General features: G+C 39.4%; 1 protein-coding gene across 10 annotated transcripts in view; it reads right to left on the bottom strand.

Moving 5' to 3' along the window:
- Window positions 1–21,888, bottom strand: part of dnm1a (dynamin 1a) — a 48,964-nt gene extending 27,076 nt beyond the window's left edge. For 6 of the 10 annotated variants that reach the window (XM_058617002.1, XM_058616999.1, XM_058616996.1 and 3 more), the window contains exons 1-11: window positions 21,517–21,888; window positions 12,488–12,561; window positions 11,615–11,764; window positions 11,251–11,454; window positions 10,511–10,609; window positions 9,406–9,566; window positions 9,190–9,332; window positions 8,978–9,113; window positions 7,047–7,114; window positions 5,942–6,080; window positions 77–163 (exon numbers count right to left, since the gene is read on the bottom strand). In XM_058617002.1, coding sequence (XP_058472985.1) covers window positions 77–163; window positions 5,942–6,080; window positions 7,047–7,114; window positions 8,978–9,113; window positions 9,190–9,332; window positions 9,406–9,566; window positions 10,511–10,609; window positions 11,251–11,454; window positions 11,615–11,764; window positions 12,488–12,561; window positions 21,517–21,677 — 1,422 coding nt within the window. In that variant the 5' untranslated portion in view covers window positions 21,678–21,888. The remainder of the gene's footprint in view (window positions 1–76; window positions 164–5,941; window positions 6,081–7,046; window positions 7,115–8,977; window positions 9,114–9,189; window positions 9,333–9,405; window positions 9,567–10,510; window positions 10,610–11,250; window positions 11,455–11,614; window positions 11,765–12,487; window positions 12,562–21,516) is intronic. The other 4 variants (XM_058617000.1, XM_058616998.1, XM_058616997.1 and 1 more) reach the window with 1 other exon arrangement.
- Between the last annotated feature and the right edge of the window lie 425 nt (window positions 21,889–22,313).

A 22,313-nucleotide genomic window follows, 5' to 3' on the forward strand; every position in this document is an offset into this window, starting at 1 on the left:
TTTATACACAGCACAACTTCATTTATAACATCTGAAACAATATATCGTGCATTCCCATGTGGTTTCTGTGCGTTACCTGGCCTTTAGTGCGGCTCTCTCTGTCTCTGATGTGCTGGGTGACGATTCTCTCCATCTCCTCCCGTAGCATTGGATACTGAGCCAGCTGTGACCACAGAGATTAGTAGGTGGGTGGAAGGAAAAACAAAACAAACAAACAAACAAACAAAACTATTGCGACACACACACACACACACACACACATACACGCTGTCACAAATAATTGTCACAAAAGTAAACCACAAAATGACTCATCTTGCTGAACCACAACGCACAGTTCCACCAGTTAAGTACAACAAAAATGCTACAGAGACACAATTAAACATGTTGTGTTGTGGCGTTTGTTCCAGACTCAGCTCTGCTCTCTGCATATTCTGACCAGCGACTGCGTTTATGTCACTGGAGTTTAGGTCCAAACTGGACAAAAGCCAAAGAGAAGTGCCAAGTCTCTGATATTGCCACACACACAAAAAAAAAAAGAATAAGCGCAGGAAGAAAAATAAAACAATAATAATAATAAGCAAATGTTCCTGACAACAACAAAAAAAGAAAAGCTTCTTTTTTCCCAGCACACTGTGGGACTTTTTTTCCATGAGCTCATTGTAAGTCCACGAACGCAGACGTTGGTGGGCTTCCAATGTGACCCAAACACATTTGGGAGAAGTGTGAGGAGGGAAGAGAAAAAAAGAAAATCCAAACCAAAATCACAGGGCAAGAAGTAAAATACACAGTTTCCTTGCAAGTTGCGATGCATCTTTCACGTCTGCCACATGGATTTGGGAGTGAAGGGATATCAATGAGCCTCCTCCTGTTTCCCCAAGTTGATTCACAGCCTCGTGGTTTGGTCCAATTACAGAGCAGAGGACGCCAATGAGGCAGAGATGATTTTTAAATAATGGGTCACGCTGTTAAAATGAATGTCAGTCCAATTCCTTTATGACTAATGTCTTAATGCAAGTGAGCGTTGAGTGAGATGAGTGTAGATCTGTCAAGCTTTTCATTTCTCTCGTTCTGTGTTGATTTATGTGATACTAATCACATCCATTATGGCTCTTTACCTTGTTTATATTATATATTACACCTGACCTGTGTTTACATACTGTTAGGTTATTTTTTGCAATATAGTGAATTATATTTGCTATATTTTTTGATATGCATGATATTATCAGCACGATATTGGCAGATATTGGCTTAAAATGTAATATCGGATATCGACAAACATGTGACTAAAGACTAAAATGAAAGGCTACGTCCAGAGCTTCTATGCTGGCGCCCCCTACAGCTATTATTTTTCTGATGCTTATTTATTTTGCACGACAAAGACATTTTATATTCACATCTGCTGCGACATATGTAGGAAAAGTATTATGTTAATTTCACAACAGAAGAGACTAAATTATGTCTTCATTTGGGCAATAGGGAAGACGTATATATCGGTTATCAGCCAAAGCATCTGCAAAAAAGTCCAATATCCATTTTCTATGAAGCTGGTGTTGTTAAAAAACAAAGTATACAAGAGTGTTAGAGTGGAGACGTTTACATTTTAGTGCATTTGTAGCTGTACACTGCCATACTGATAGTTAGGGACAATAATAGTCATGTTAATATATGCTCAAAAAGCTTACTTTGCGATGAATAGGAGATGGATTTTTCATTTAGCACTGGCACGTTTTAGTTTTCCAAACTTTAAAATCTGCATCCCATCAAAACGAGCAACAGTTTTCAACTTGGTAAGCAGTGAGGAGAGACCTGTGGTAATTAACAGTATCACCAGTGTCCAAACGGACGCTGTGAATTCATGTGATGAAGATAAATTCATGGGTTTCACGTTTTGTGATTTCACGTCATTGCTGCAAAAACTGAAAACCATGAAAACAACACTTTTCACTGAACAAAACAAAGATGGAGATGAATTTTCAAAGCAAAACAACATAATTTTTTTGATGCCAGGAAGGTGCATTGTAACTTGAAGGCTGAGAGAGGCTGCTGAAATGTTCCCTGTCTTAAATTTGACACAGAAACACAGAAATATTTGTTTCGTAATAACAAAAAAAAAAAAAAAAAGGCAGCAGGCAGAGACTCACGTTGATTCAGACTGACATGCAATGCAGAGGAGCAGCGAGAGCAGGAGGAGGGAGGTGGTGGTGGTGGTGGGGAGAAATGGGAGTTTGAGGACGGCTTCAAACTGACCCCTTTGTGGATTTTCCCCAAACATTGTATATTAAAATACGGCATCTTTAAATACAGTTTGTCTCTGAAAGTGAAGCCAGGACAGAAGGTGCGACAGAGTGAAGAGAAATCCAAAGGAGGTCAGGCTCTCGTTGGGAATTTGCTTTGGGAGGAAGCAGCAGGTCCAAACAGTTAGAGAATGATAGGATGAAGAGGATGATAGAAAAATAAAGAAGGGGGGGAAAAATAAGGAAAAGCTAGAGGTGCGTTGATTAGTCGCTGAGTGGAACTACACAATCAGTCACTCCATCGTTAAATCATAAGCCGACAAAGACAGAAATAAAATAAGACTGAACACCAAATTAAATCAAAACACTTTTTTTTTAGACATCATGACGTCAGATATGACAAAAATAGTCTAACATGCAGTTTATTATATTATATTATATTATATTATATTATATTATATTATATTATATTATATTATATTATATTATATTATATTATATTATAATATAAGGCCAATAACTGACAGAAGACAAATGACAAAGTTAAATCAAAATACAGGTTATAAAATCGAGAGTAAGGACGGACCGATAACCACTAACTGTCTTTAACCACATGTTTTTAAAGAAATTGAATTTTGCAACTTTATATGAAAAGAAAATGTTTGACCATGGACTTTATGATGCTTTTTATCCACTCCGTGGGAGATCATAACTATTCTGATATTGAGAGGATTTTTGGATGTTTAAATGGTTTAAAAAGATATGCTGAGAGGATAAACTGGAATTTAGTTTAGTTTAACTCAAGCAAGTGGATTTGTTTAACTAAACTAATGCTGCAAGTGCAGTTAATAATATCTACTCTCTTGAGTGTGTATTAATCGTATTAGTAGAAGTTGTATTGCTCATAAAAAAATATAATCTGTCTTACTAAGGCAATTAATGTTCACATGATTCAAACTCACTTAAGAAAACGACAGTTTATAAAGTTATAGATGCAACTCATCCCTGCAAAAAAACTAGAGGCATGTATAAGATGTTTCCATAAAATATCAGTTTCTGGGACTTAAGGGGCTCTGTAAATTAAAAATTAAATTTAGCTCCATAAGCAAACAGTATCATGTTGCTTGCTGTACTAGTGCATTGAGGGCAAACAGCACATGTTTGGACTTTAATTGTGAATCAATAAACACATTGTTCCACATTAACTACGGGAATTGTTTTCTCAAGGGTATAAAAATATGACATGTATTACAGTATAACCGCCATCTAAATGACTCAAATGTGTGTCAATTGACACCCTTTTAAGACTGTGTTTATCGTATTTATCTTGTTTATCGGTCCACCCGTATTTGTGCATTGAACAAAGATAGTCACTGTGCTCTGGTTCTCTTTGTTATTTTACCTTTTGACTACACTTTTGAATGGTGAAGGTGAGTTCGCTCACTACCATGTCTATACACTTCAGTGTGGGCTCCTTCAGCTTTTGGATCTGCTTTTTCACTATGGCCTCAAAGGCCAGGTCAGGGGTGAACAGCCCTGTCCTGTAAGGGATAGGCAGTCAGCACAGGGTGTGTGTGGGGGGGGGGGGTAAAAAAAAAAACGAAGAAAAAAAACGAGGGGAAGAAGAAACAAATGAAGGGTTTTAATAAGAGGTAGAGAGAGGAATAAAAAGAAAATAAGTGAAAGTAATGGTGAAAGAAGGGAGGAGATTAAAAATGGGACCAAAGGAAACAACAGATTAAGAAGACAAGGAGAAGTGTGGGGGTTTTGGGGAGGGGGCAAAAACAGCAAGTGAGACATTTGGTTTCCCCTGAAGCCATATTCTAAAACAGGGCAGGACTGGAGTGTCTCTCTATCAGCGGAGAGGAAAGATGAGCGATCGAGAAAGAAAGAAAGAAAGAAAGAAAGAGAGAGAGAGAGAGAGAAAGCTCCCAGCCTGCACAACTCCACCAGCCAAAATATCTAAGCCACGCAACAGTGAGACCGCAGCAATGCAACACCACGCTCAGCCATGATGACCTCATCTGCCCACTCGTGACCTTTGACTTTGAATATGAAGTGCAAAAAGGGTAAAGTCCACACATTTATTCCATTGCAACTAAAGTATTTATTGATTTTAAAGTAAGCGGAAAATCTACATTGGATCAAAATGTAATAAAGTGTTTTGTGGCGATGCAATAAGTGGGCCGGCTCTACCTCATTTTGCACTTTGACTTTCTCCACCCATCCCTCTGCCTCCTCTGACTTCCATCAGGACCGTCTAGTCATAACATTTATTATCCCTGGGCCTCCCGACACCACTGTAGCAGCAGCACAACTGTTGAAATTGTTTGGTCACAGTTTGGATAAAGGTCACCACTCTTTCTCCGAGGCTTCTGTTTCTGTCGCCCCCCCCGAGGCCTTTAAACCACGGTCATCATGGCTCCTGTGTGCTGCAGGTGCACGGCCGCCGCAGTCTCACACACGCACACACCACGACGTCTGAAGGCTGAGGTCATCCGTTATGGCTGCCAGTGAGTCTCAGTGATTCACACAAGATGTGTGTAGCCTATTGTGTCTCAGTCTAGGATCAAAGCTCAAGAACGGTCTTAAGAGGGATGGTGTCATAGATAGTTCTGAAGCGGAACAACAGCAAGGACACAGCGTCAAGAAAACTACCCAAAAAAATAACAATTAACTTTGCTTTTAGTGATTTTTATTGTGTTAGTGATTTTATAGGCCGTGTCCTTCATTTGAAAGCCGGTTCTGTCAAGCAAAACTATCAGACAAGATGTGTTTATCCCATAAATTGCTTTTCTGAGCAGTGAATTCACTTCTTTGTGTTCTCAGTGATGCTCTGACCTGTTTGCAGTCGTCTTACTTCAGTTCATATCTTCCTCTTACTTTAATACATGTAATTTGACTTAAGATCTCATATATATCCTGTATCCAGTATCAATAAAGCAGGGGCCTCAAACTCAAAAGACTTGGCGACCAGTGAACTTCTAGGCTGGTCAGGAGGGGGCCGGTCGAGTGAAAAAAGTCCAGCTAAAAGTGTTTGTTTTGATATAAATTGTAGTTCATACCAAAAACAACATATTTGTGATGTAAACAAGAAAAATATCCTTTTTTTCTCAGCTTCTCCCCCTCTAGGGGTCACCACAGCAGATCACATGCGTGGTCCACATATTGATATTTTAGAGTGTCGAATTAACCCACTCGATGGGACACAGTGGGGATTTGGTACCCCAGCAACCCTTCAGTTACATGCCAAGTTCTCTTTCCAATAAGCCATGGGCTGCCCAGGGAACAAGAACATGGAGAAGAAAATAATACAGATAATTCATCCCTCTCTGATTTGACTTACTGGCAGAAATTAACATATTATTTCAAACTTCTCTGACTCTTATTTGGCAACCACGTTCTGATGACAGCTCAGCCTCCACACTGCTTTTTTTCTTCAGCAACAGCTTTATACCATAACCAGCCTGTCCAGCCAAACCTGTCCAAAGCAGTACAGTAGGCAGGCAGGCAGACATACTGCAGCCCACCCTGCCACTCCACGTGTCCCCCTCACTGTCCAACAACAGCAGGGTCTGGAGCAAGGCCAGGTGGCTTCAGTAAGAGGGAGTAAACAGCACAGGGACTTTGCAGACGAGGGGTGGAAATAATAATAATACTACTAAGAAAGAAAAGTGCTGTCCACTGTTAACCGTTGTTGTTTTTACCTTCTTGGTACACTGCCTAACCGTATTGACTAGCTCAGAAATGACCATGTCCACACATTTGGTGCACGGCTCTTTAATCTTCCCAATCTGCCTTTTCACAATGGTCTCAAAGGCCATGTCCGGGGTGAAGAGGCCAGTTCTGCCCGCCAGAGAGAGAGCGCCAGCCACAGGGCCAAAGAAAAAAAAAAAGGGTGATGGAGAAAAAGAAAGAGAGGAGGGTTGGGTAAAGAGAAGAGTGTTAATTGTAAAATAATTCCCCTCCATTTCTGAGCTTTTACCCCCAAAACACAAACAAAAAGAAATGGAAATGGGGCTGAACAATTAATCATGATTCAAATAAAAACAATGTAAATCTCTAAAGCTGAAATGTAATTATTCCATTTTTTTTTCTATTCAAATGATAAAATGTAACTTGTACTTGTTGGAAAGTTATATCATTGCAAAAGAATAGAATAGATTAGTTACTGTTTTGATTGTGACATGCTACGTCACATTTTAAATCTATTACACAATGAATATTAAACTGAACCTTATAATATAATATCACAATACAATAAGGTATCTTTCCCAAATAGTTCAGCCATGAAATGGAGCTCTGAAAACAGTGAGAAAGCAACTGAATTTCTGCAGCAACTACCAAGTCATTGCTTTATTGTCATTAAAAACACTATTAAGTTAGTAAGTTAGTGTCAACCAGCTGGTGAATTATCCAAATAGAATAATTATGTTAGATTTATTATCTGTGCAAGTACAAAAAACACTGTCACTGGATGAAATGCATTTTTTAAATCAGACATAGAACCAATCCAGTGATTCAAATAATCTTTGATCAAGCTTTAAAAAATATGTATTGTATGATACTTTTAGAGTCTCAAAGTGTGTGATTTCACCAACCAGAGACAAAAAGTAAACTACCGAATCCCAAAATGTCCTCATTCCTAGTGCACTGAGGCCACTAGTAATGAACATCGACTTTGTGCCAAGTCTTTGTGATTAAAAGGAGCCAAAGTCAAGTTAAATGCAGTAGAAGTGACTGGAGAAGGAGAGACAGAGGTGAAGTGAAGTGAAGGGACGGGTGTGAGAGAGAACTAGAGGGCGGACGTGCCTGATGCCGTGAATGTTCTTGATGGCGTAGCTGATCTCCTTCCGCAGCTCCTTCTCATCAAACTCCATCTGAAACCAAACACAGGCCACAGTGAGCATTCACAAGATTATTGTCGATTATGTATTCATTCATTTAAAAAGTCAGTACGATAAGATCAACGCTTGAATAGGCTTTTTAATTTAATTCTTCTTTACATAAACTACAGCATATTGACTGTTAATATTTAGAGCTGCCGTTAGACGCTCACCTATTTCATATCAATATGAGAGTAATACATGACCAAAAACATTATCACGACAAAAAAGGATCAACATTTTCAGCCAGTATCAATCATTTTCTCAATAAAATGTCAGACATTTTAAGTTTTACTCTGTAGTTGTTTAATATATTGATGTATATCATTAATTAAGCAATTGTGTTAATTATATATATTACTTTCAATTGCTTGTATTATATATGTTACGTTCTTATTGAATTATTGCCTAGCCCTATGAGAGTGGAATTCCCCCAAAATATCAAAATGCACAAAAACAGACAACAACATTTTTCTATGAATTGCTGCACAATCGGATCTCTTCATTTTACACAAATACATTTTTTAAAAGGATCTGACCTGGTCGTAAACTCATGCAGTTAGTTATACATTTCATAAGCAAAATGAAAATGATGGGAAGCACTGGGATGGAACACATCTCAATCTCTTACTGCTGCTTTTATTTTGGGAATGTTTTTCAGGCTTTTCCCCAAACAGGAAATAATACTTTTATAAGCGGTCATTTATCACTTATCAAAGGCAATGCACCTATGCTTTCTCATATTTTTAAATAGAGCACAGTGATAAACTGACGTCTAATACGTCTAACAGACACTGGGGTTTTCTGTGCTCTGAGCCAAGCTCCTGCTCATAGGAAACAACCTGCTCTGTCTTCTTCTCTGTGGGAAACTGATGGGGTATTTTTCTGCAGGCTCAGTCACAGGCAGTGAGTTTTATTTCCTCAGAGGGAGAATGAGGGAGGACATAAGAGGAAGATGAAGGAGGTCAGCGTGAGGTAAACGGCCGACGAAGGTGGATGAGAAGGTGGACAACAGGCTCCGGGTGAAGATAATGTCAAATTATTATAAGGGATGTAGAGCTGAGGTGAAACAGGGGTGCACATCGTGATTGCTGAGCTGAATCCTATGTTAAAGCTGCAGTGTGTAACGTTTGCTGATTTTTGTTGTTGTTGATGTTATTATTCTTCCTCTGTTTGGTCCTTGTGAACTGAAATGGCTCTGTCAAGCAAAACTATCAGACTGGAGCGTTTGTTTGTACGCAGCTACGATAAAACAGCTGAATAATCAAGTTTATCGAGTAGTATAATTCACATACAAAATGTGTCATGGGCTTCTTCAGTCATATCTCCACCTTTTTACATCCGTCACGCTTTACTAGCCCAATGTTGCTGTTGCCTCCAACTGTCATGACATAAAAATAATCACTTCCTATGTGGAGTGCGGTGATGCAGCCAGGTGAGATTTAAAACTCTGCTTTACTGGGAAACACAGAGAGTATGTAGTATGCTGCTGATAGGCTTAATCAGCATTGGGTGAACTCTTTTGACAATGATTTGAATCTAACTTTGCTAACCATGAGTCTAAAGCCTGAAAAAACATGATTTATTTGTTTAGTATTATTTGTATTTTATGTTCTACACTGTTTTCTGGTCTGTTTCGCTGAACAATGGTGTCTTGTAAATCAATTTTGGCAATACAATCGAAATAAAATCAACCAATCGTCAAGATGATTGATGTCAGAGAAATTGTGAATAAGACCACATGGAAGGAAGGAGGAGACACAACACAGACACAGACACATATTTCAGTGTGGGACAGTAAAGCGAACCAGTTTTAAACCAAACTGCACAAATAAACTGAAAATCTGGCACACTCACCTTGACCAGTTCAAAGGGGAAGCGTTCATGGAAGATGCGATTGATCCTGGCACCACCGGACAACTCCGCCGTGTCGATCTGGTCCCCGGAGCCTTCGATGCACTTCTCAAAATCCACAGAGAACTGCTGCACCATCCTGCAGGGGAGACAGAGCGATATCAAGGAAATCCCAATTCATCTACATCTACCTGTGTTTCAGAGTATACACTCACTGGAGCAGAGCCTTGGTCTTGCGTGATGGATCGTCAGGTCTGAAATTCTTGTACTCCTCCACCTCCTTCTCTATGGACAGAAGCTGACTCTGTAGTTTGGCTCGGAGGCCCGGCAGCGTGTCCCGTATGTGGTTGGTCAGTTGCTGTGCAGGTCAAATTGTCCAAGTTAGACAAAATGAGTCTGAATGAAACAAACTTTAATGCACTTTTACACACCTGATTGAGGACTTTCTGGAGGTAGGCAGTGCCCATGCGGTCTGCCAGGTGTCTATATGCAGGATGGGAGAGAAAGAACTTCCTCTCAGCAGCCATGGCAGCATTAATGTCCTTCCTTCCATCAATGTCCTTCTGGCTCCTGTTCACAACACCAATGTAACCTGGACAGAGGAGATAAGCAAGACAATAAGATCAAACTCTTTTTTTTATCATTTCCTGGAATTGCAGAGAAAAAAAGACCAACAAAGATGCAAATGCTTCTGTATTATCTTTTAATCTTTCTATTATCTACACCAGAAGTGGGTTAGAACGGCCAAAACCAAGAATGACGAGCACATCCAGCAGCCGACCACTGAAAAACAGCATTTAATAATGTTTAGCTGTTTTCAACCGCATTTTAAGAGACATGGGACTGAAGGAAAGGATATAAAAGAAGGATGAATGAAGGGGAGGAATGAGGGGCGAAAAGGAGAAAATAAATGTCAGTGTATGTGCATCCAAGTTTTTTTTTTAAGACAGAGAGAAAAAAAAGGCACATGAAAAAAAAAACAGAGTTCAGGTCACATGGATCCCATTTCACCTCCAGTTAAAATTTCTCATGCATCACTCAGTTAAAGGCCGTTTCATGCTCTATAACTAATGCGACCGTGAGCCAGCAGCCTTGTAAATGTGAACATTCACGACATTAGACAGTTAGAGACAGAGCAATGCACAAGAAGGAGAAGAGGGTGGAAAAAATTAAGAAAAAAAAAAACAAAGGAAATGGAAAATATTCAAAAGCACATGCCTGGGTCTTAACCAAGAGCAAATGGAAAAGAAAAGCACCACATCAGCACATTGCAGTAAAGGGCAACCCACAAGATACATGCATGTAAGCTCTTTTCCAAGACTGTTTTTTTTTTTCCTCTTTCTTCCTCTCTTCTCTTCTACCTCTCTGTCTCTGTTTTGATTTCTTCCTCGGTGCTGTTTTATTTTACCCTCCCTCGGCTCCTGTCAGCGGTTGGAGAAGTGAACGTCTTTAAGTGCGACTACATTTTTACCACAAGAGGGAAACAGTGCGTCACCGCCAGCCCGTGGAGTGGAGAAGGTGAACGTTTGTGCTCACCCCTCCTGAGTGGAAGCAGTTTATTCTCAAGGATGTCTTTCGCGTCTGTGCCCTCGTCCATCAGGTCCAGTTTGGTGATGACTCCAATGGTCCTCACACCTTCATATAAACACAAACACACACAGAACAATCCTGAAAAGTACTGTGCTGTAAATAAAACAATCCCCAAACGCTGATTCTAATTATGCTTAGCAAAATTATGTACAAATATTTTTGATTAACTGAATGAATGAATTACTGATATAATTATGTGTGAAGTGTCAATGTTGAATATTTTTAGTAACTCCTACAGGGTCCTACATTATTCCAAAAAGGGTGGTGGAAATGATTACTTTATTTTTATTAAACATCACAAAGGTTCATAGAAAAAGGAATAACCTGAATCTGGTTTTAACTGATATACACTGCCAAGGTTTATCACTTAATGCTGTCAATTGATTGTGCATATTTTGATTTTTTTTCATTCTGTACTTTTCGGATAAAGATTTGATGGATATCATGACATTTATTGGTCATAAACATGTTATTTTCTGTATCCTTGTTGAATGTGATGCTGCCTCTCTCTTGTTAATCTTAATGAAGCTTTGGTTAAATAAAGGTAATAATTCTAAAATGACTTAAATCTATAAAAAGATGTTATAATGTAATCACGTTTTTTGTATGTAGAGTAAAAAGAACAGCATTTCCCCTCTACATTCCACTCTCCCATTTGGAGTAGAGGAATAAAGTTCTGTGCTTACCCTGAGGGTCGACCTCTTTGGCAATCTTTAAAGCGTCAGAGTTGGCCAGATCCGAGTTGGCCGGGGACACGGCCAGCATCAGGCAGTTGTCCTTGGTGACAAACTGCATCAGCATCTCTTTGATCTGGGACTCGATGTCTGCAGGTTGGTCGCCCACGGGCACCTTGGTCATTCCTGGCAGGTCCACCAGTGTCAGGTTCAGAACTGTGAGGAGGAAATGAAAAAAATATAAAAATGAGAAAAAGGAGGAAAGTAAATCAACGAGGAGAACGAAATTTAATTTGGGAAAGATAATCTACATTTCCTTTCTCTGGTTCTGGATAGAACAATAAAACAACATGTTCATTACGGCGAAGTAACTCACCATTGGGGGAATAGACACGCAGGTTTATGGGCACAGGTGAGATGCCTTTGTTGGCCCCCGTGGCGCGGTCGGTCTCTGCCTCGATCTCCTGCCGCACTTCATCAAAATCAGTGAACTTTTTGCCTTTACAGTGGAGAAACTCTGCATACTCTGAGGACACAGGGACGGGAAGCACATTCATGAAACTCAACACACATACAGCAAAACATAGTCATTCACAATCAATGAGGAATTCCACACATATCAGCAGTTACACACTTTCTTTTCTGTAACGATGTACACTTGAATAAAGCCGAATTTATTGAGTAAGTTATAGGGAAAAGCTTATCAGCATACCCTTAAAAGAGCATAATGAATTGCTACCATGGCAACACAAGGATGCTGTCATCATCTCTGGAGTGGCTGGAGTGGAAAACGTGTTGAGGGACTGATTTCCCCTGATGAAATTTGAGTGGAAAAGTTGTGTTTGGAGTCCACAGGACAGAGGGAGGTTTGTGCTGTGATTTGTCTAGCATCAATTAATTAAACCTAGATGGACTGTATTTATTCGTAAAAATGTTGAATACTGAGAGTAATTGTAGTGTCTTGAAATGTAATTCAACTAATGGCCACTAGAGGCTGGCTTGAACTATTTTTTTTTCCTGTGGAAAGGTGATTTTCCAACCAGAATACTGTACTTTTGCTGTTTTCTGCTTTATATTTTTCATGAAACTAGGGTTTTGAAAAGTCTTAAATAATCACCTCACCATGTACAATCACCCACGTATTAAACATCAGCCTAAAACTAGAAAATAATCTTTAAAACCCCAACTGTTGGTTCAGTTTTGACTGATCTTAACTATTTATCCTAAAAGACAATAGATGTTTTGTTACCTGTGGGACAGGTCATGAGCTGCAGAACCAGAGGACGACGAGTCACAATGCCAGAGCCACGAGGGAGGAAATCCCTGTAACACAACAGACACACAACTGTCAACTACAAGGCTACAGTTTCTGCATGCACATGTAGATGACTGAAGACAATAAAAGCAGGAACATTAACAATATTAATCATCAAATGACAGAGAAAGAGTCGCATCTTGAGGTTTGAAGTATGATTTGAAGTATCATTCTCTCAGAGAGTCAGTGCCAAGAGTGAGTGACAATGTGTGTGGGTGTGTGGGTGTTTTGTGTGCAGTGCAGTGTAAAATGTTCATTTTATTTATCACAGAAATCCATGAGCGAAAAATACTTCAAATCACGACAAAGTGAGGATTTGTGTATCAACCATGCAATGCACGGAAATGTATGCATTTCACATGAGCTGACTGAGGTGGAAAGTGTGTGTTAAATCCCATGACTCCCTGCTTTCCTTGTATACAAGACCCTGATTATGCAACGTCAGTGTTCAGCTCGCCACTGGCACTGTGTGTGCTCTTCATCCGGCCGACATGACGGCTCTCATTCAACGATCATGTGTGTGAATGTGTGTGTGTGTGTGTGTGTGTGTGTGTGTGTGTGTGTTTACAGCAACGACAACAAGGGCAGTCAAAGACACACACTGCATTTTTCAATCTGACATTGTGTTTGTTTGCTTGTCTTCCTTTCAAAAAAAACCCAAACATGATGAAATCGCAAGTACGACCACAATTGAAGCAAATGTGAATAACTGTGTTCTAATCAAACTCTCACACACCCACACACACACACAGTGATATATTTGCATTCAGTATCTAGTAAAAGGAATTCAACAGTAATAAAGAGAAGAACATGAATAAGAAATAGCTGAAATTTCTGTGTGAACCTGCAGCAAAGCCTGAGGCAGTTTGGACACATGAGACATGAATCAGACACTTTTGCCCTAAATCCTGACCCTAACAAGGAAAATCCACCAATGCATTACATGTTAAACACTCTGGGTATAGAAACTATACTAACATTCTCCTCGAATGTTGCTGAATATGTCAGATTTTTAAGCTTTAAAGGACCAGTTAACATCTTTTATTTTGATGCAAACAATCATGAGCGTTTCAGCCACTATACACTTACTTGTTTTCGTTGTTGTAGTAGTTTTTGGTCATGTAAAAATGCAGCTGTACTGTATCTAAACCTTAATAAGTAATCCCTGTGTCTCTGCTATCATGTGAGCAAAATACACCACATTGTACATCACATTGTACATTGTACTGTTTACACTTTCATTTACACATGGCCAAGCCTTTGTTCCAGTTTTCCTGACATAAAAATAATTCCGCTAGACTGAATTACATAGATTATGAACTCCATCAAAGTGAGCCTTTCTGGAGATTCTTGTAAAAAAACTTAATCCTTTTCCAACTTACAGCGAATGTATACGTATACATATACCAACATATACATGTATACATTCTTACTAACAACATAGTGTCTGATCTTCTGCCACGGAAAGTGGAGATGGATCAATAGCACTTTCTCTGGTCAGTTACGGACACCAATATCATAACCCTGAGTGTCTGCTTCTGTCAGCTCACATGTTTCAAACGACCAACCTTTTGCACTGATACATTACCAGCAAGCCATACCCTAAAACATAATGCTTTAACTCTGTATCAAATATTCTGCTCCCATAACAAAAGAATGACCAGCCTGAACAACGATTCAGTTAAAAAGCTCTTACATGTTGAAGTGAAGCCAGTATGTGATAGTTAGGGATTTTGTATCAAATTACATTTTATGTTGAGTCCATTTCATGACGTGGGAACTGAGTATCGTATTGACTTGAGTATCGTATGGACTCATCCCTAAAGGAAACCCGTCTCTCTGCTGGCTCTTTTACATTTGTCTGTCTGTCCATCTGCTGGTCTCCCTGCCTGTCTGCCAGTGTGGGGCTGTAGGTTTGCGTGTATGTGTGTGTGAGAGAGAGAGAGAGAGAGTGACTGTCCCTTTCTCCCACTTGGACACATTAACGAGGGGACAGATGGTCTTAACTGTATGTCTTCTTCTCCCTTCACTCCTCCCCTCCAACTGCCACCACAAGAAGACTCTCTCTCTTACACACAAACACACACACACAGACACACGCAGTGGCACGGGAAGATGGAACAGTAGTGTGTGACTCTCCTCTCTCTACATCACCCTATTAATTCACCCGTGACCTAATCCTGCTAAGAGGTTGACACCATCCAATCCCCGCCACCACCACCACCACCACCACCTCTCATGTGTTTTTATCTCTGGCAGGAAAATGTGCAGGACAAATGTCCTGCATATGAGACGCACACAGACAATCAGACTGTGTGAGAAAGAAAAGGAGCAAACAAGGACAAGGACAGAGACATGTGACTGACCGTGGAGAGTCTGAATCTGGCAACAAATGACTTTCTCATTCGAAAATGTCAATGTTAGTTGTTTTGTGATCATTCTTTTGTTATATTGACTGGATATTTTTGATTTTTTTTCCTTTATGGTGTAAGATCATTGTGGTTTTTATCATGATTATGACTACTTTTTAAAAACCTTGGCCAGGTATCTCTCATAAAAGTGAATTGAATCTCAATCTCTTGAGTCTGACTATGGTCGGACTAAATTGAGTACAACGTTTGTCAGATTAACATGTTTACATGCATTTTAAGAGTCGGTCTGTAAAATAATACATAATAAATAATAATATGGTGCAAATATAATCAATAAACTGTCGTTTTCTTGTATGATGTTTGCCATTACCTCCCGTTGATTTGTTTGTTTTTAAAAAAACAGAAGGGATGCATAACATACGAGTGAGATGTAAATTTTAAAGAAAGATAACACAATCACTTCCATGTACAAATCTCTCATCGCTGTGGTTTATATTTATACAGAAATAAATTGAAAAAAAATAGACTCTCTCTGTGTTTATAAATGTTATACAGCAGCTCATAATCACACATGTTAAATCATTGCCACACAGACGCTGATCCTCGTCTAATCCCGCTCTCGTGCATCCAGCAATAACAAACCTGACAGTTTAGTGAGCGAGCAAAAGCAGACAGACAGAAACGTTGGAGTCAGAGACGGACGAGGACGCTGCGATGATGAATAATGCATTAACTCACACACACACACACACAGAGCCAATGAAAACGCTGGATGCTGTATTCCAGATACGAGCAGAGCCAATGGGAGAGTGTAATAATGTCGCTGTGGTCACAAACACAGATTAGTTGTAATCCTCTGTAACAGTGTCCTCTCTTCCTCTGTCTCTCACAAGCCGCTCTCTTACTGTTACTGTTACTCTTAAAGTTCATCATTCTATCTTGTGTATTTATTTGTTAGAAAGAAAGTGGATATATTCAGTATTTTTGTTGACGTTAAAGTGAAAAAGATCAAATAAACACAGCAGCGCCAAGAGAAATATGTGTTGAACTATATTTTTCGTTGATTTTTTTTTCGACTGTGCCAATAATCAGGCATCATTGACAGATGAAAATGGATATTGTCATTTTCCCTGTAATTAGAAACCAATGTTGTGGTCTTTTTAGGAGGGCTTTAAGACATGCTCAAAATATATCTCTCAGAAATGTAATTACGCTTCACAATTCCAAGAAAAATAGTCAGGGGACGACAAAAACAAACGCTCATAGTTCATTTCCTGACCTTTATAGACTAGTTTTTATCAATATAACGAGTAGTTTATCATGTTTCCTTAAAACATGATCATGTTTAAGTCATTAAAGCATGAGCCTTTGCTGCTTCTTTTATTGTCTCCTACTACTTCTACTCATCACAGTATACGCAGCACTTCTCTTGTCTTATGTAATACGTGAAACCAGCGATAAATCATAAAGTTAATCTCAGTGTGGGGGTTGGTATCGTGATGGCAGCAGCAGCAGCTGCAGCACTAGTGGTGTGTGTGTGTGTGTGGGGGGGGGACATCTGTGTTGTATTTTTATGTTCCTGGGTTGTGCTGGTGCCAGCAGCCTTCGCTGATAACAAAGTGTTTCAGTCGGTTGAGGTGTGCACATTTTAGCAACAGCGTCCTGCTGGATTTGAATACAGCACATCATGTTATGATCAGCTATAATCCAGACTCGAGCGACAGAAAACTGAGGAGCCATTTAATTCTCTGTGACAATATGGATATGTTATGATACAAAAATAGCGATTTTCACTTTTTTTGTATGTGTAATATCTTGTATAAAAAGTGTATTTTCAGTAGTTTTAGGTGAAGCAGATGTGGTGCTGATTTGGTTGTATTTTGCAAAGAACTGTCCGTGGTGCTGAAACTGAAAACCATGTAGCTGAGAGGAGACCGTCAGCAATATTCCTCTGTTATCTACACTAGCTGTGCCTAAATTACTCTCTAAGGTCCATTTTTCAAATGTGTAAGAAGTGCATGATTTTGCAAATTGACTTTAAAAAGTACACACGTCAAAAATAGTCTATAATTCAATCTACACCTGCAAACTAAGAATTGTATTTTATTATTCGTAGAGTTTATTTATCACAAATTGGTATTTAAAACATTCACAAAGCTTGTAGAATGACCTAAAAGGATGAATTGTCTGACAATGGATTTTGTGGATCGACCGATTGATTAATTGACAAATCGTTCAACACTCATGAAGATTGAATCTGCTCTCTATTGACCTCTGACTTTCCAAGCATTCAATTCCCTTTTTGGCTGCTAGTTTCAAACCAACTCATCCTTTGTTTTTTTATTGTGACACTGTGCGCAAATATTAAATATCAACATGTGACCAAACACTTGTTCACTCTCCTGAATGGCTACCAGGTTTCCTGCAGCCGCCTCTGCATGTGCTGGACACTCACTGCTTCATCTGTGCTAACGAGTCTCACGAGAGTGAAAACACAGACACACGTTTGTGAAATGTATTTATGGTAAAATCACACACTGCTCGGGGGGGGGGGTACACAACTAGAAGAGGCGGGGCTAAGATAGAGCGAGACCTAAAGCTTGACAAATTATTTTAAAGTTGGACCAAAACAGATGATCTACAGTCTATTTTCAACAAATTCTTTGGTTTCAGTCGTTCTCTGTATCATTCATCTGTGATGAAACTTACTGCTTTCATAAACATCATAGTAAACTCTATTTACTTTTTACTTTCAAATAACATTTTAGAGGGTAATATTATGTATAATCTATTAAAAGTAAGGATGGAAAGATACCACTTTTTTGTATCCGATGCTGACACCAAATATTGTTCTCCCAAAAAAGAAGAAATAAACAGCCCAAACATGACTCAGCTAAAATTGTATTAACATGTTTACAGTCTGTGCAGTGAAGCATGCAATCTATTGGGTTTTTGGATTGTATTGGATTTTCCAATTTTATCCGTCCGATATCCGATACAGTAATTTTGACCAGTATCAGACTAATACTGATCCCCATCCCTAATTAAAAAGGCTAACACTTTTCCTATTTTTTAATTAAAATCTGCCAATAAATTTGAAAGAATAGGCATCAGTGAAAGCAAATGAATCACCTCAATCTTGGTTGCTGCAGGTAGTATTTGGACACGTCATAAAAGCAGGATGTGATATCAGTGAAGGACAGAATTAATTTGATTAGTCTCCTCAAATGCTGTTAGTGTGGAATATCTTAACATCAATTCTAACTTCTAGGCTGGCAGTCGTCCAGAATCACACCTGCCAAACGGTGCACCTTCATCACACTCTAAGTCCAATCCACCTGAGAGGAACGGTGTCACATATCAGGAGGAAGCACATTTGAATCCATTTTGACAAGGTTTGTATTGATCCTGTCGCTCCTGTTGTGTGTTTTTCATGTGCTGCGCTTGAAATAGGCTGTTAAATTTCTGTGTCGACAATAAAAATGTACAGTAAAGATGTCCAAAAACAGCAAAAGCTTTTTAGCTGAGTCATGTTTGGGCTGTTTAACTGGAGAAATGGGTCCTTTAAATGACTCAGCACAAATGTGTTGTTAACAGCTTCATAGTTCATAAATGGCCTAAAATGACATTACTTGATACAGATACTTGAGTGTGAAATAATTGTCTTTTTGTTAAATGTATTTTGCAAAGAATTGCCCTGCATATCATACAAAGTTATTTGATTAATAATGAAGAAAGAATGACATAATTTACTCTTTTTTTCACCTGAAATAAATGAACTAAAGGCTTGTGAAATAACTGTTATTTATATAAGACTCATACAGGACCAGAGCTATAACAAAGAAGTAATAATCGGTCCTACATTCCTGTCAAAATCAATCACAAAGCGAATGGTTTCTATGCTATCAAAAACAAAACAAAAATAACAGCTTAATGACAGACAGCCAAGTCATTGGCAAGTCATTAAACAACTTTCTGAGAGGCTGCAATGTGGAGGGGACGATAGAGCTGGAGAAAAGAAGCGTTGTGACATGTGAACACACAGCGTATTGTGCTGAAAACAAAGAATCAATGTGCTTGTGGGAAGATGAGGGGGGTGACAGTGGAGAAGGAGGAGGACCTGGGTCACTGCAGTGGGACTAGTGTAGTGTGCTAACATTAACCCAGGACAGTAAACAGAGACTGCAGTCCTCACACATGCACACAAGACGTGGATCATCTGCTACATTGTGATGTGATGTTTCAGGTTTCCCCTCCGTTTCAACTACTGCTCCTTTGGGTAAAGCAATGTAATTAGGCACAAGCTGTTGCTATGACGACAGCTGAGCAAGCGTATGATTACGCAGCCCTGCTGGATATGTGTAAAAAAAAATGTGTTGTAGTAGTAGAAATGTTTGAAAAAAAAACATTATGAGGAGGAAACCTTCCAAAGAGAAGTGTAGAAAGTATGAACCTAAACACCTAAAATTAAATGGATTTCAGTGAAGTTTCAGGTTATTAAAGTGCTGACATAGATTACAAAAAAGGGAACTCCACCAATTTAATGCATGAAACATTATTTTCACATGCTGCCGCCGCTGCTGCTGCTGCATGTGAAGAAACATTGAATAAAGCTCTTTCTGTTCATACATAAGAGCCATAAAATGTGACTTGCTATTAGTGACTGTTTCAGTCGCTTGATAATGGATTCGGAAAGCAAGAAAAAATGTGAATTGCTGCTGCACTGACTTTGAAAAGTTGACAGTTCACTTCCACACTTTTGAATGCTTTGTACTTTTTATTATTATCATTATTATTATTATTATTATTATTATTATTATTATTATTATCATCATTATTATTATTATCATTATTTACTGTATCCTTTATTTAGCCAGGAAGTGTCCCATTGAGATACAAGATTTCTTCTTCTTCCAGGATGTCCTGGTCATACCTCACAACTCAGAATATAAAAGTTAAAAGGAGGTTATTAAATAAGGGAGTAAAGTGGTCCTTAAACCGAACTCCTCAAAAAGGCTACGTAAAACATGTTTCTTTCAAGACGGTCTATAAAATACCTTTAAATGTACAGTATTTGAAGAAGCCAGTGTCTCTTGTGAAATTGTGTTTTGCAGCTCATTCCATGTCCATGATGCGTAGAAATTGAAAGCAGTTTTACCGCATTCAGAGTTGATTCTGGGTCATTCATTTAAAAAAAAAAAAAAAAAGTCGAGTGGTAGACCCGGTTGGTGCTGTAGTTGCTGATGCTGCGCGACAAGAGGCTACATCTGAATGTAGATTAGATTAACAGCCTGACGTGTAAACAGAAGGCCAGTGCCGCATCTACTACCTGTTAAGATGGGGATTAGCAAAGTGGCCAAGTGCTCAAGTATTTGCCTCTTCTGCTGCTAAGCAACAGAGGAGACAATCAGGAAAAAAAAAGACTGCACAAAATTAATGCACTATGAACATATTGATCATTTATCCAGTTGCATTGTAATAACTTTTTTATTCCTTATCCTCTTTCATATTTAATTCATGTACTTTATTCTTCTGTGTGCACGTATAGCTGCATCTCATTTCCTATACCTTCCTATAAGAGTTGCCGCTGGAACACAAAAACAAAGTGTTGGTACCTATCTATCTATCTATCTATCTATCTATCTATGGAGCGACAGCTTGCTCTCTGTTGACAATTCGTCATGGAACTCCATTGTGAAGAGGGAGCACACAGTATTCAAATACTGCTTCATCACACACTGTGCTTCACTGGGAGAATAAAAGCACACACACACAAAACATTTGTGAAATCAAAGAAAGCTGAGCTGACAGACAGTTGAGCCAGTGACACCCATGTTGTTGCCTGTATGAGGTATAAGCTTCGCTTACAGCCTAAGCACTGGCAGACAGATGGATGAGCTGAGCCTGAAGGGCTCAAAGCTCAGGTAGACTGACTCTCTCTCTCTCTCTCTCTCTCTTTCTCTCTGCAAGGTCATACTGCAGCATAATAGATCAGATTTATTAGATATATCCTTTCTTTTACATCATCTTCCTCCACATCAGCTCCTGACAAACATTAGGGGCCATCAACGCCCCCTTGTCTGTCATGATTGAATTGACTGTAGATGAAAAAACCTGCAGCCCTGCCACATCAACAATGTCACATCCAGTAAAGTGCCTGTGTCTGCTGTACAGGAAGTCTGCATCCAAAATTATTTTCCCCTCATCTCATATCATGATCACTACAAACATGTAAACCAAGACGTGTAAAAGGTGTCACTGTATTTCTTTCTGCAGAGGTGGTTTATCTCTGGTTCCATGAATGCACCATGTAGGAGTAACAGATAAACTTCACCAAAAGGCCTGACACAATAATGCTCTTGCCTCGGTGCTGCATGTGTGTGAAAGCAGGGACATGAAAGTGTAAGATATTTTGGACACAAACACTGACTGACCGAATCTGTGAAGCCTGTGTGCTGGATTTAAACCTGAGTGAAGGAAGAGAGCGCTAGAGAAGGGGGATGGGGACAGCTGATATGTGCGTCTGCGGCTTCCATGACGCACCAGGAGCGCACGGACACGCAGCGAAGCTTGGAGGAGAAAGCGACTTACTTCCCGACGAAGTTCTCCAGAACCGAGCTCTTCCCCGCACTCTGGCCGCCCACCACTGCGATCTGCGGCAGGTCCAGGTTTGCGTTCTGGCCGATGGCGGAGAAGGCATCCTGCATGCGGTTCACCAGAGGAATCAAATCCTCCATCCCCCGGTTCCCCATCCTCACGGTGCAGTGAAGCTGTCTTCCTCTTCAGGGTCAGGGGGGGATTTATTTCTGATTTCTCTCCCTTTCGTCCCTCCTCGCGTTCAGAGCTCACTTTCCTCTTGTCTCCCTCATTGACTGCGCCTCCTCCTCCTCTCTGTGTCAGATCACCTCCGACTGGACGTGAACGCTCCTCTCCACCAAGCACCGCAGGGGGGAGGAGGAGGATCTCAGGAGATATCCCTGCAGTTCCCCTCTTTCACCACGCAGTGGCGACAATCGGGTGCTTTCACTAGGCAAATTGTGCTGTGCACAGTAAAAAGAAAACACATGAACACATAACAACAAAATCAATAAACTATACTATATTATATAAAATAAAGCTAGCTTGAACAATATTCCAGTACATTCTATTTTCATTTTTTTTAAGTCGTAAAGCTTTCACATAGTGGGAAATGCATGTTTATTATGTATTATCTTTACTGTCTTTGCTGCTATGACAATGTAAATTTCCCCACTGCAGGACTAATAAATTTAAAGCTTTCTTATCCTATCTTATACATTACATTACATTACATTACATTACATTACATTAATTTTACATTATACAGTAGAAATATTAGCATTGAACCCACATATCCACATCCACCATAT

Source organism: Solea solea, chromosome 19 (assembly GCF_958295425.1).
Source record: "Solea solea chromosome 19, fSolSol10.1, whole genome shotgun sequence".
Classification (NCBI taxonomy): domain Eukaryota; kingdom Metazoa; phylum Chordata; class Actinopteri; order Pleuronectiformes; family Soleidae; genus Solea; species Solea solea.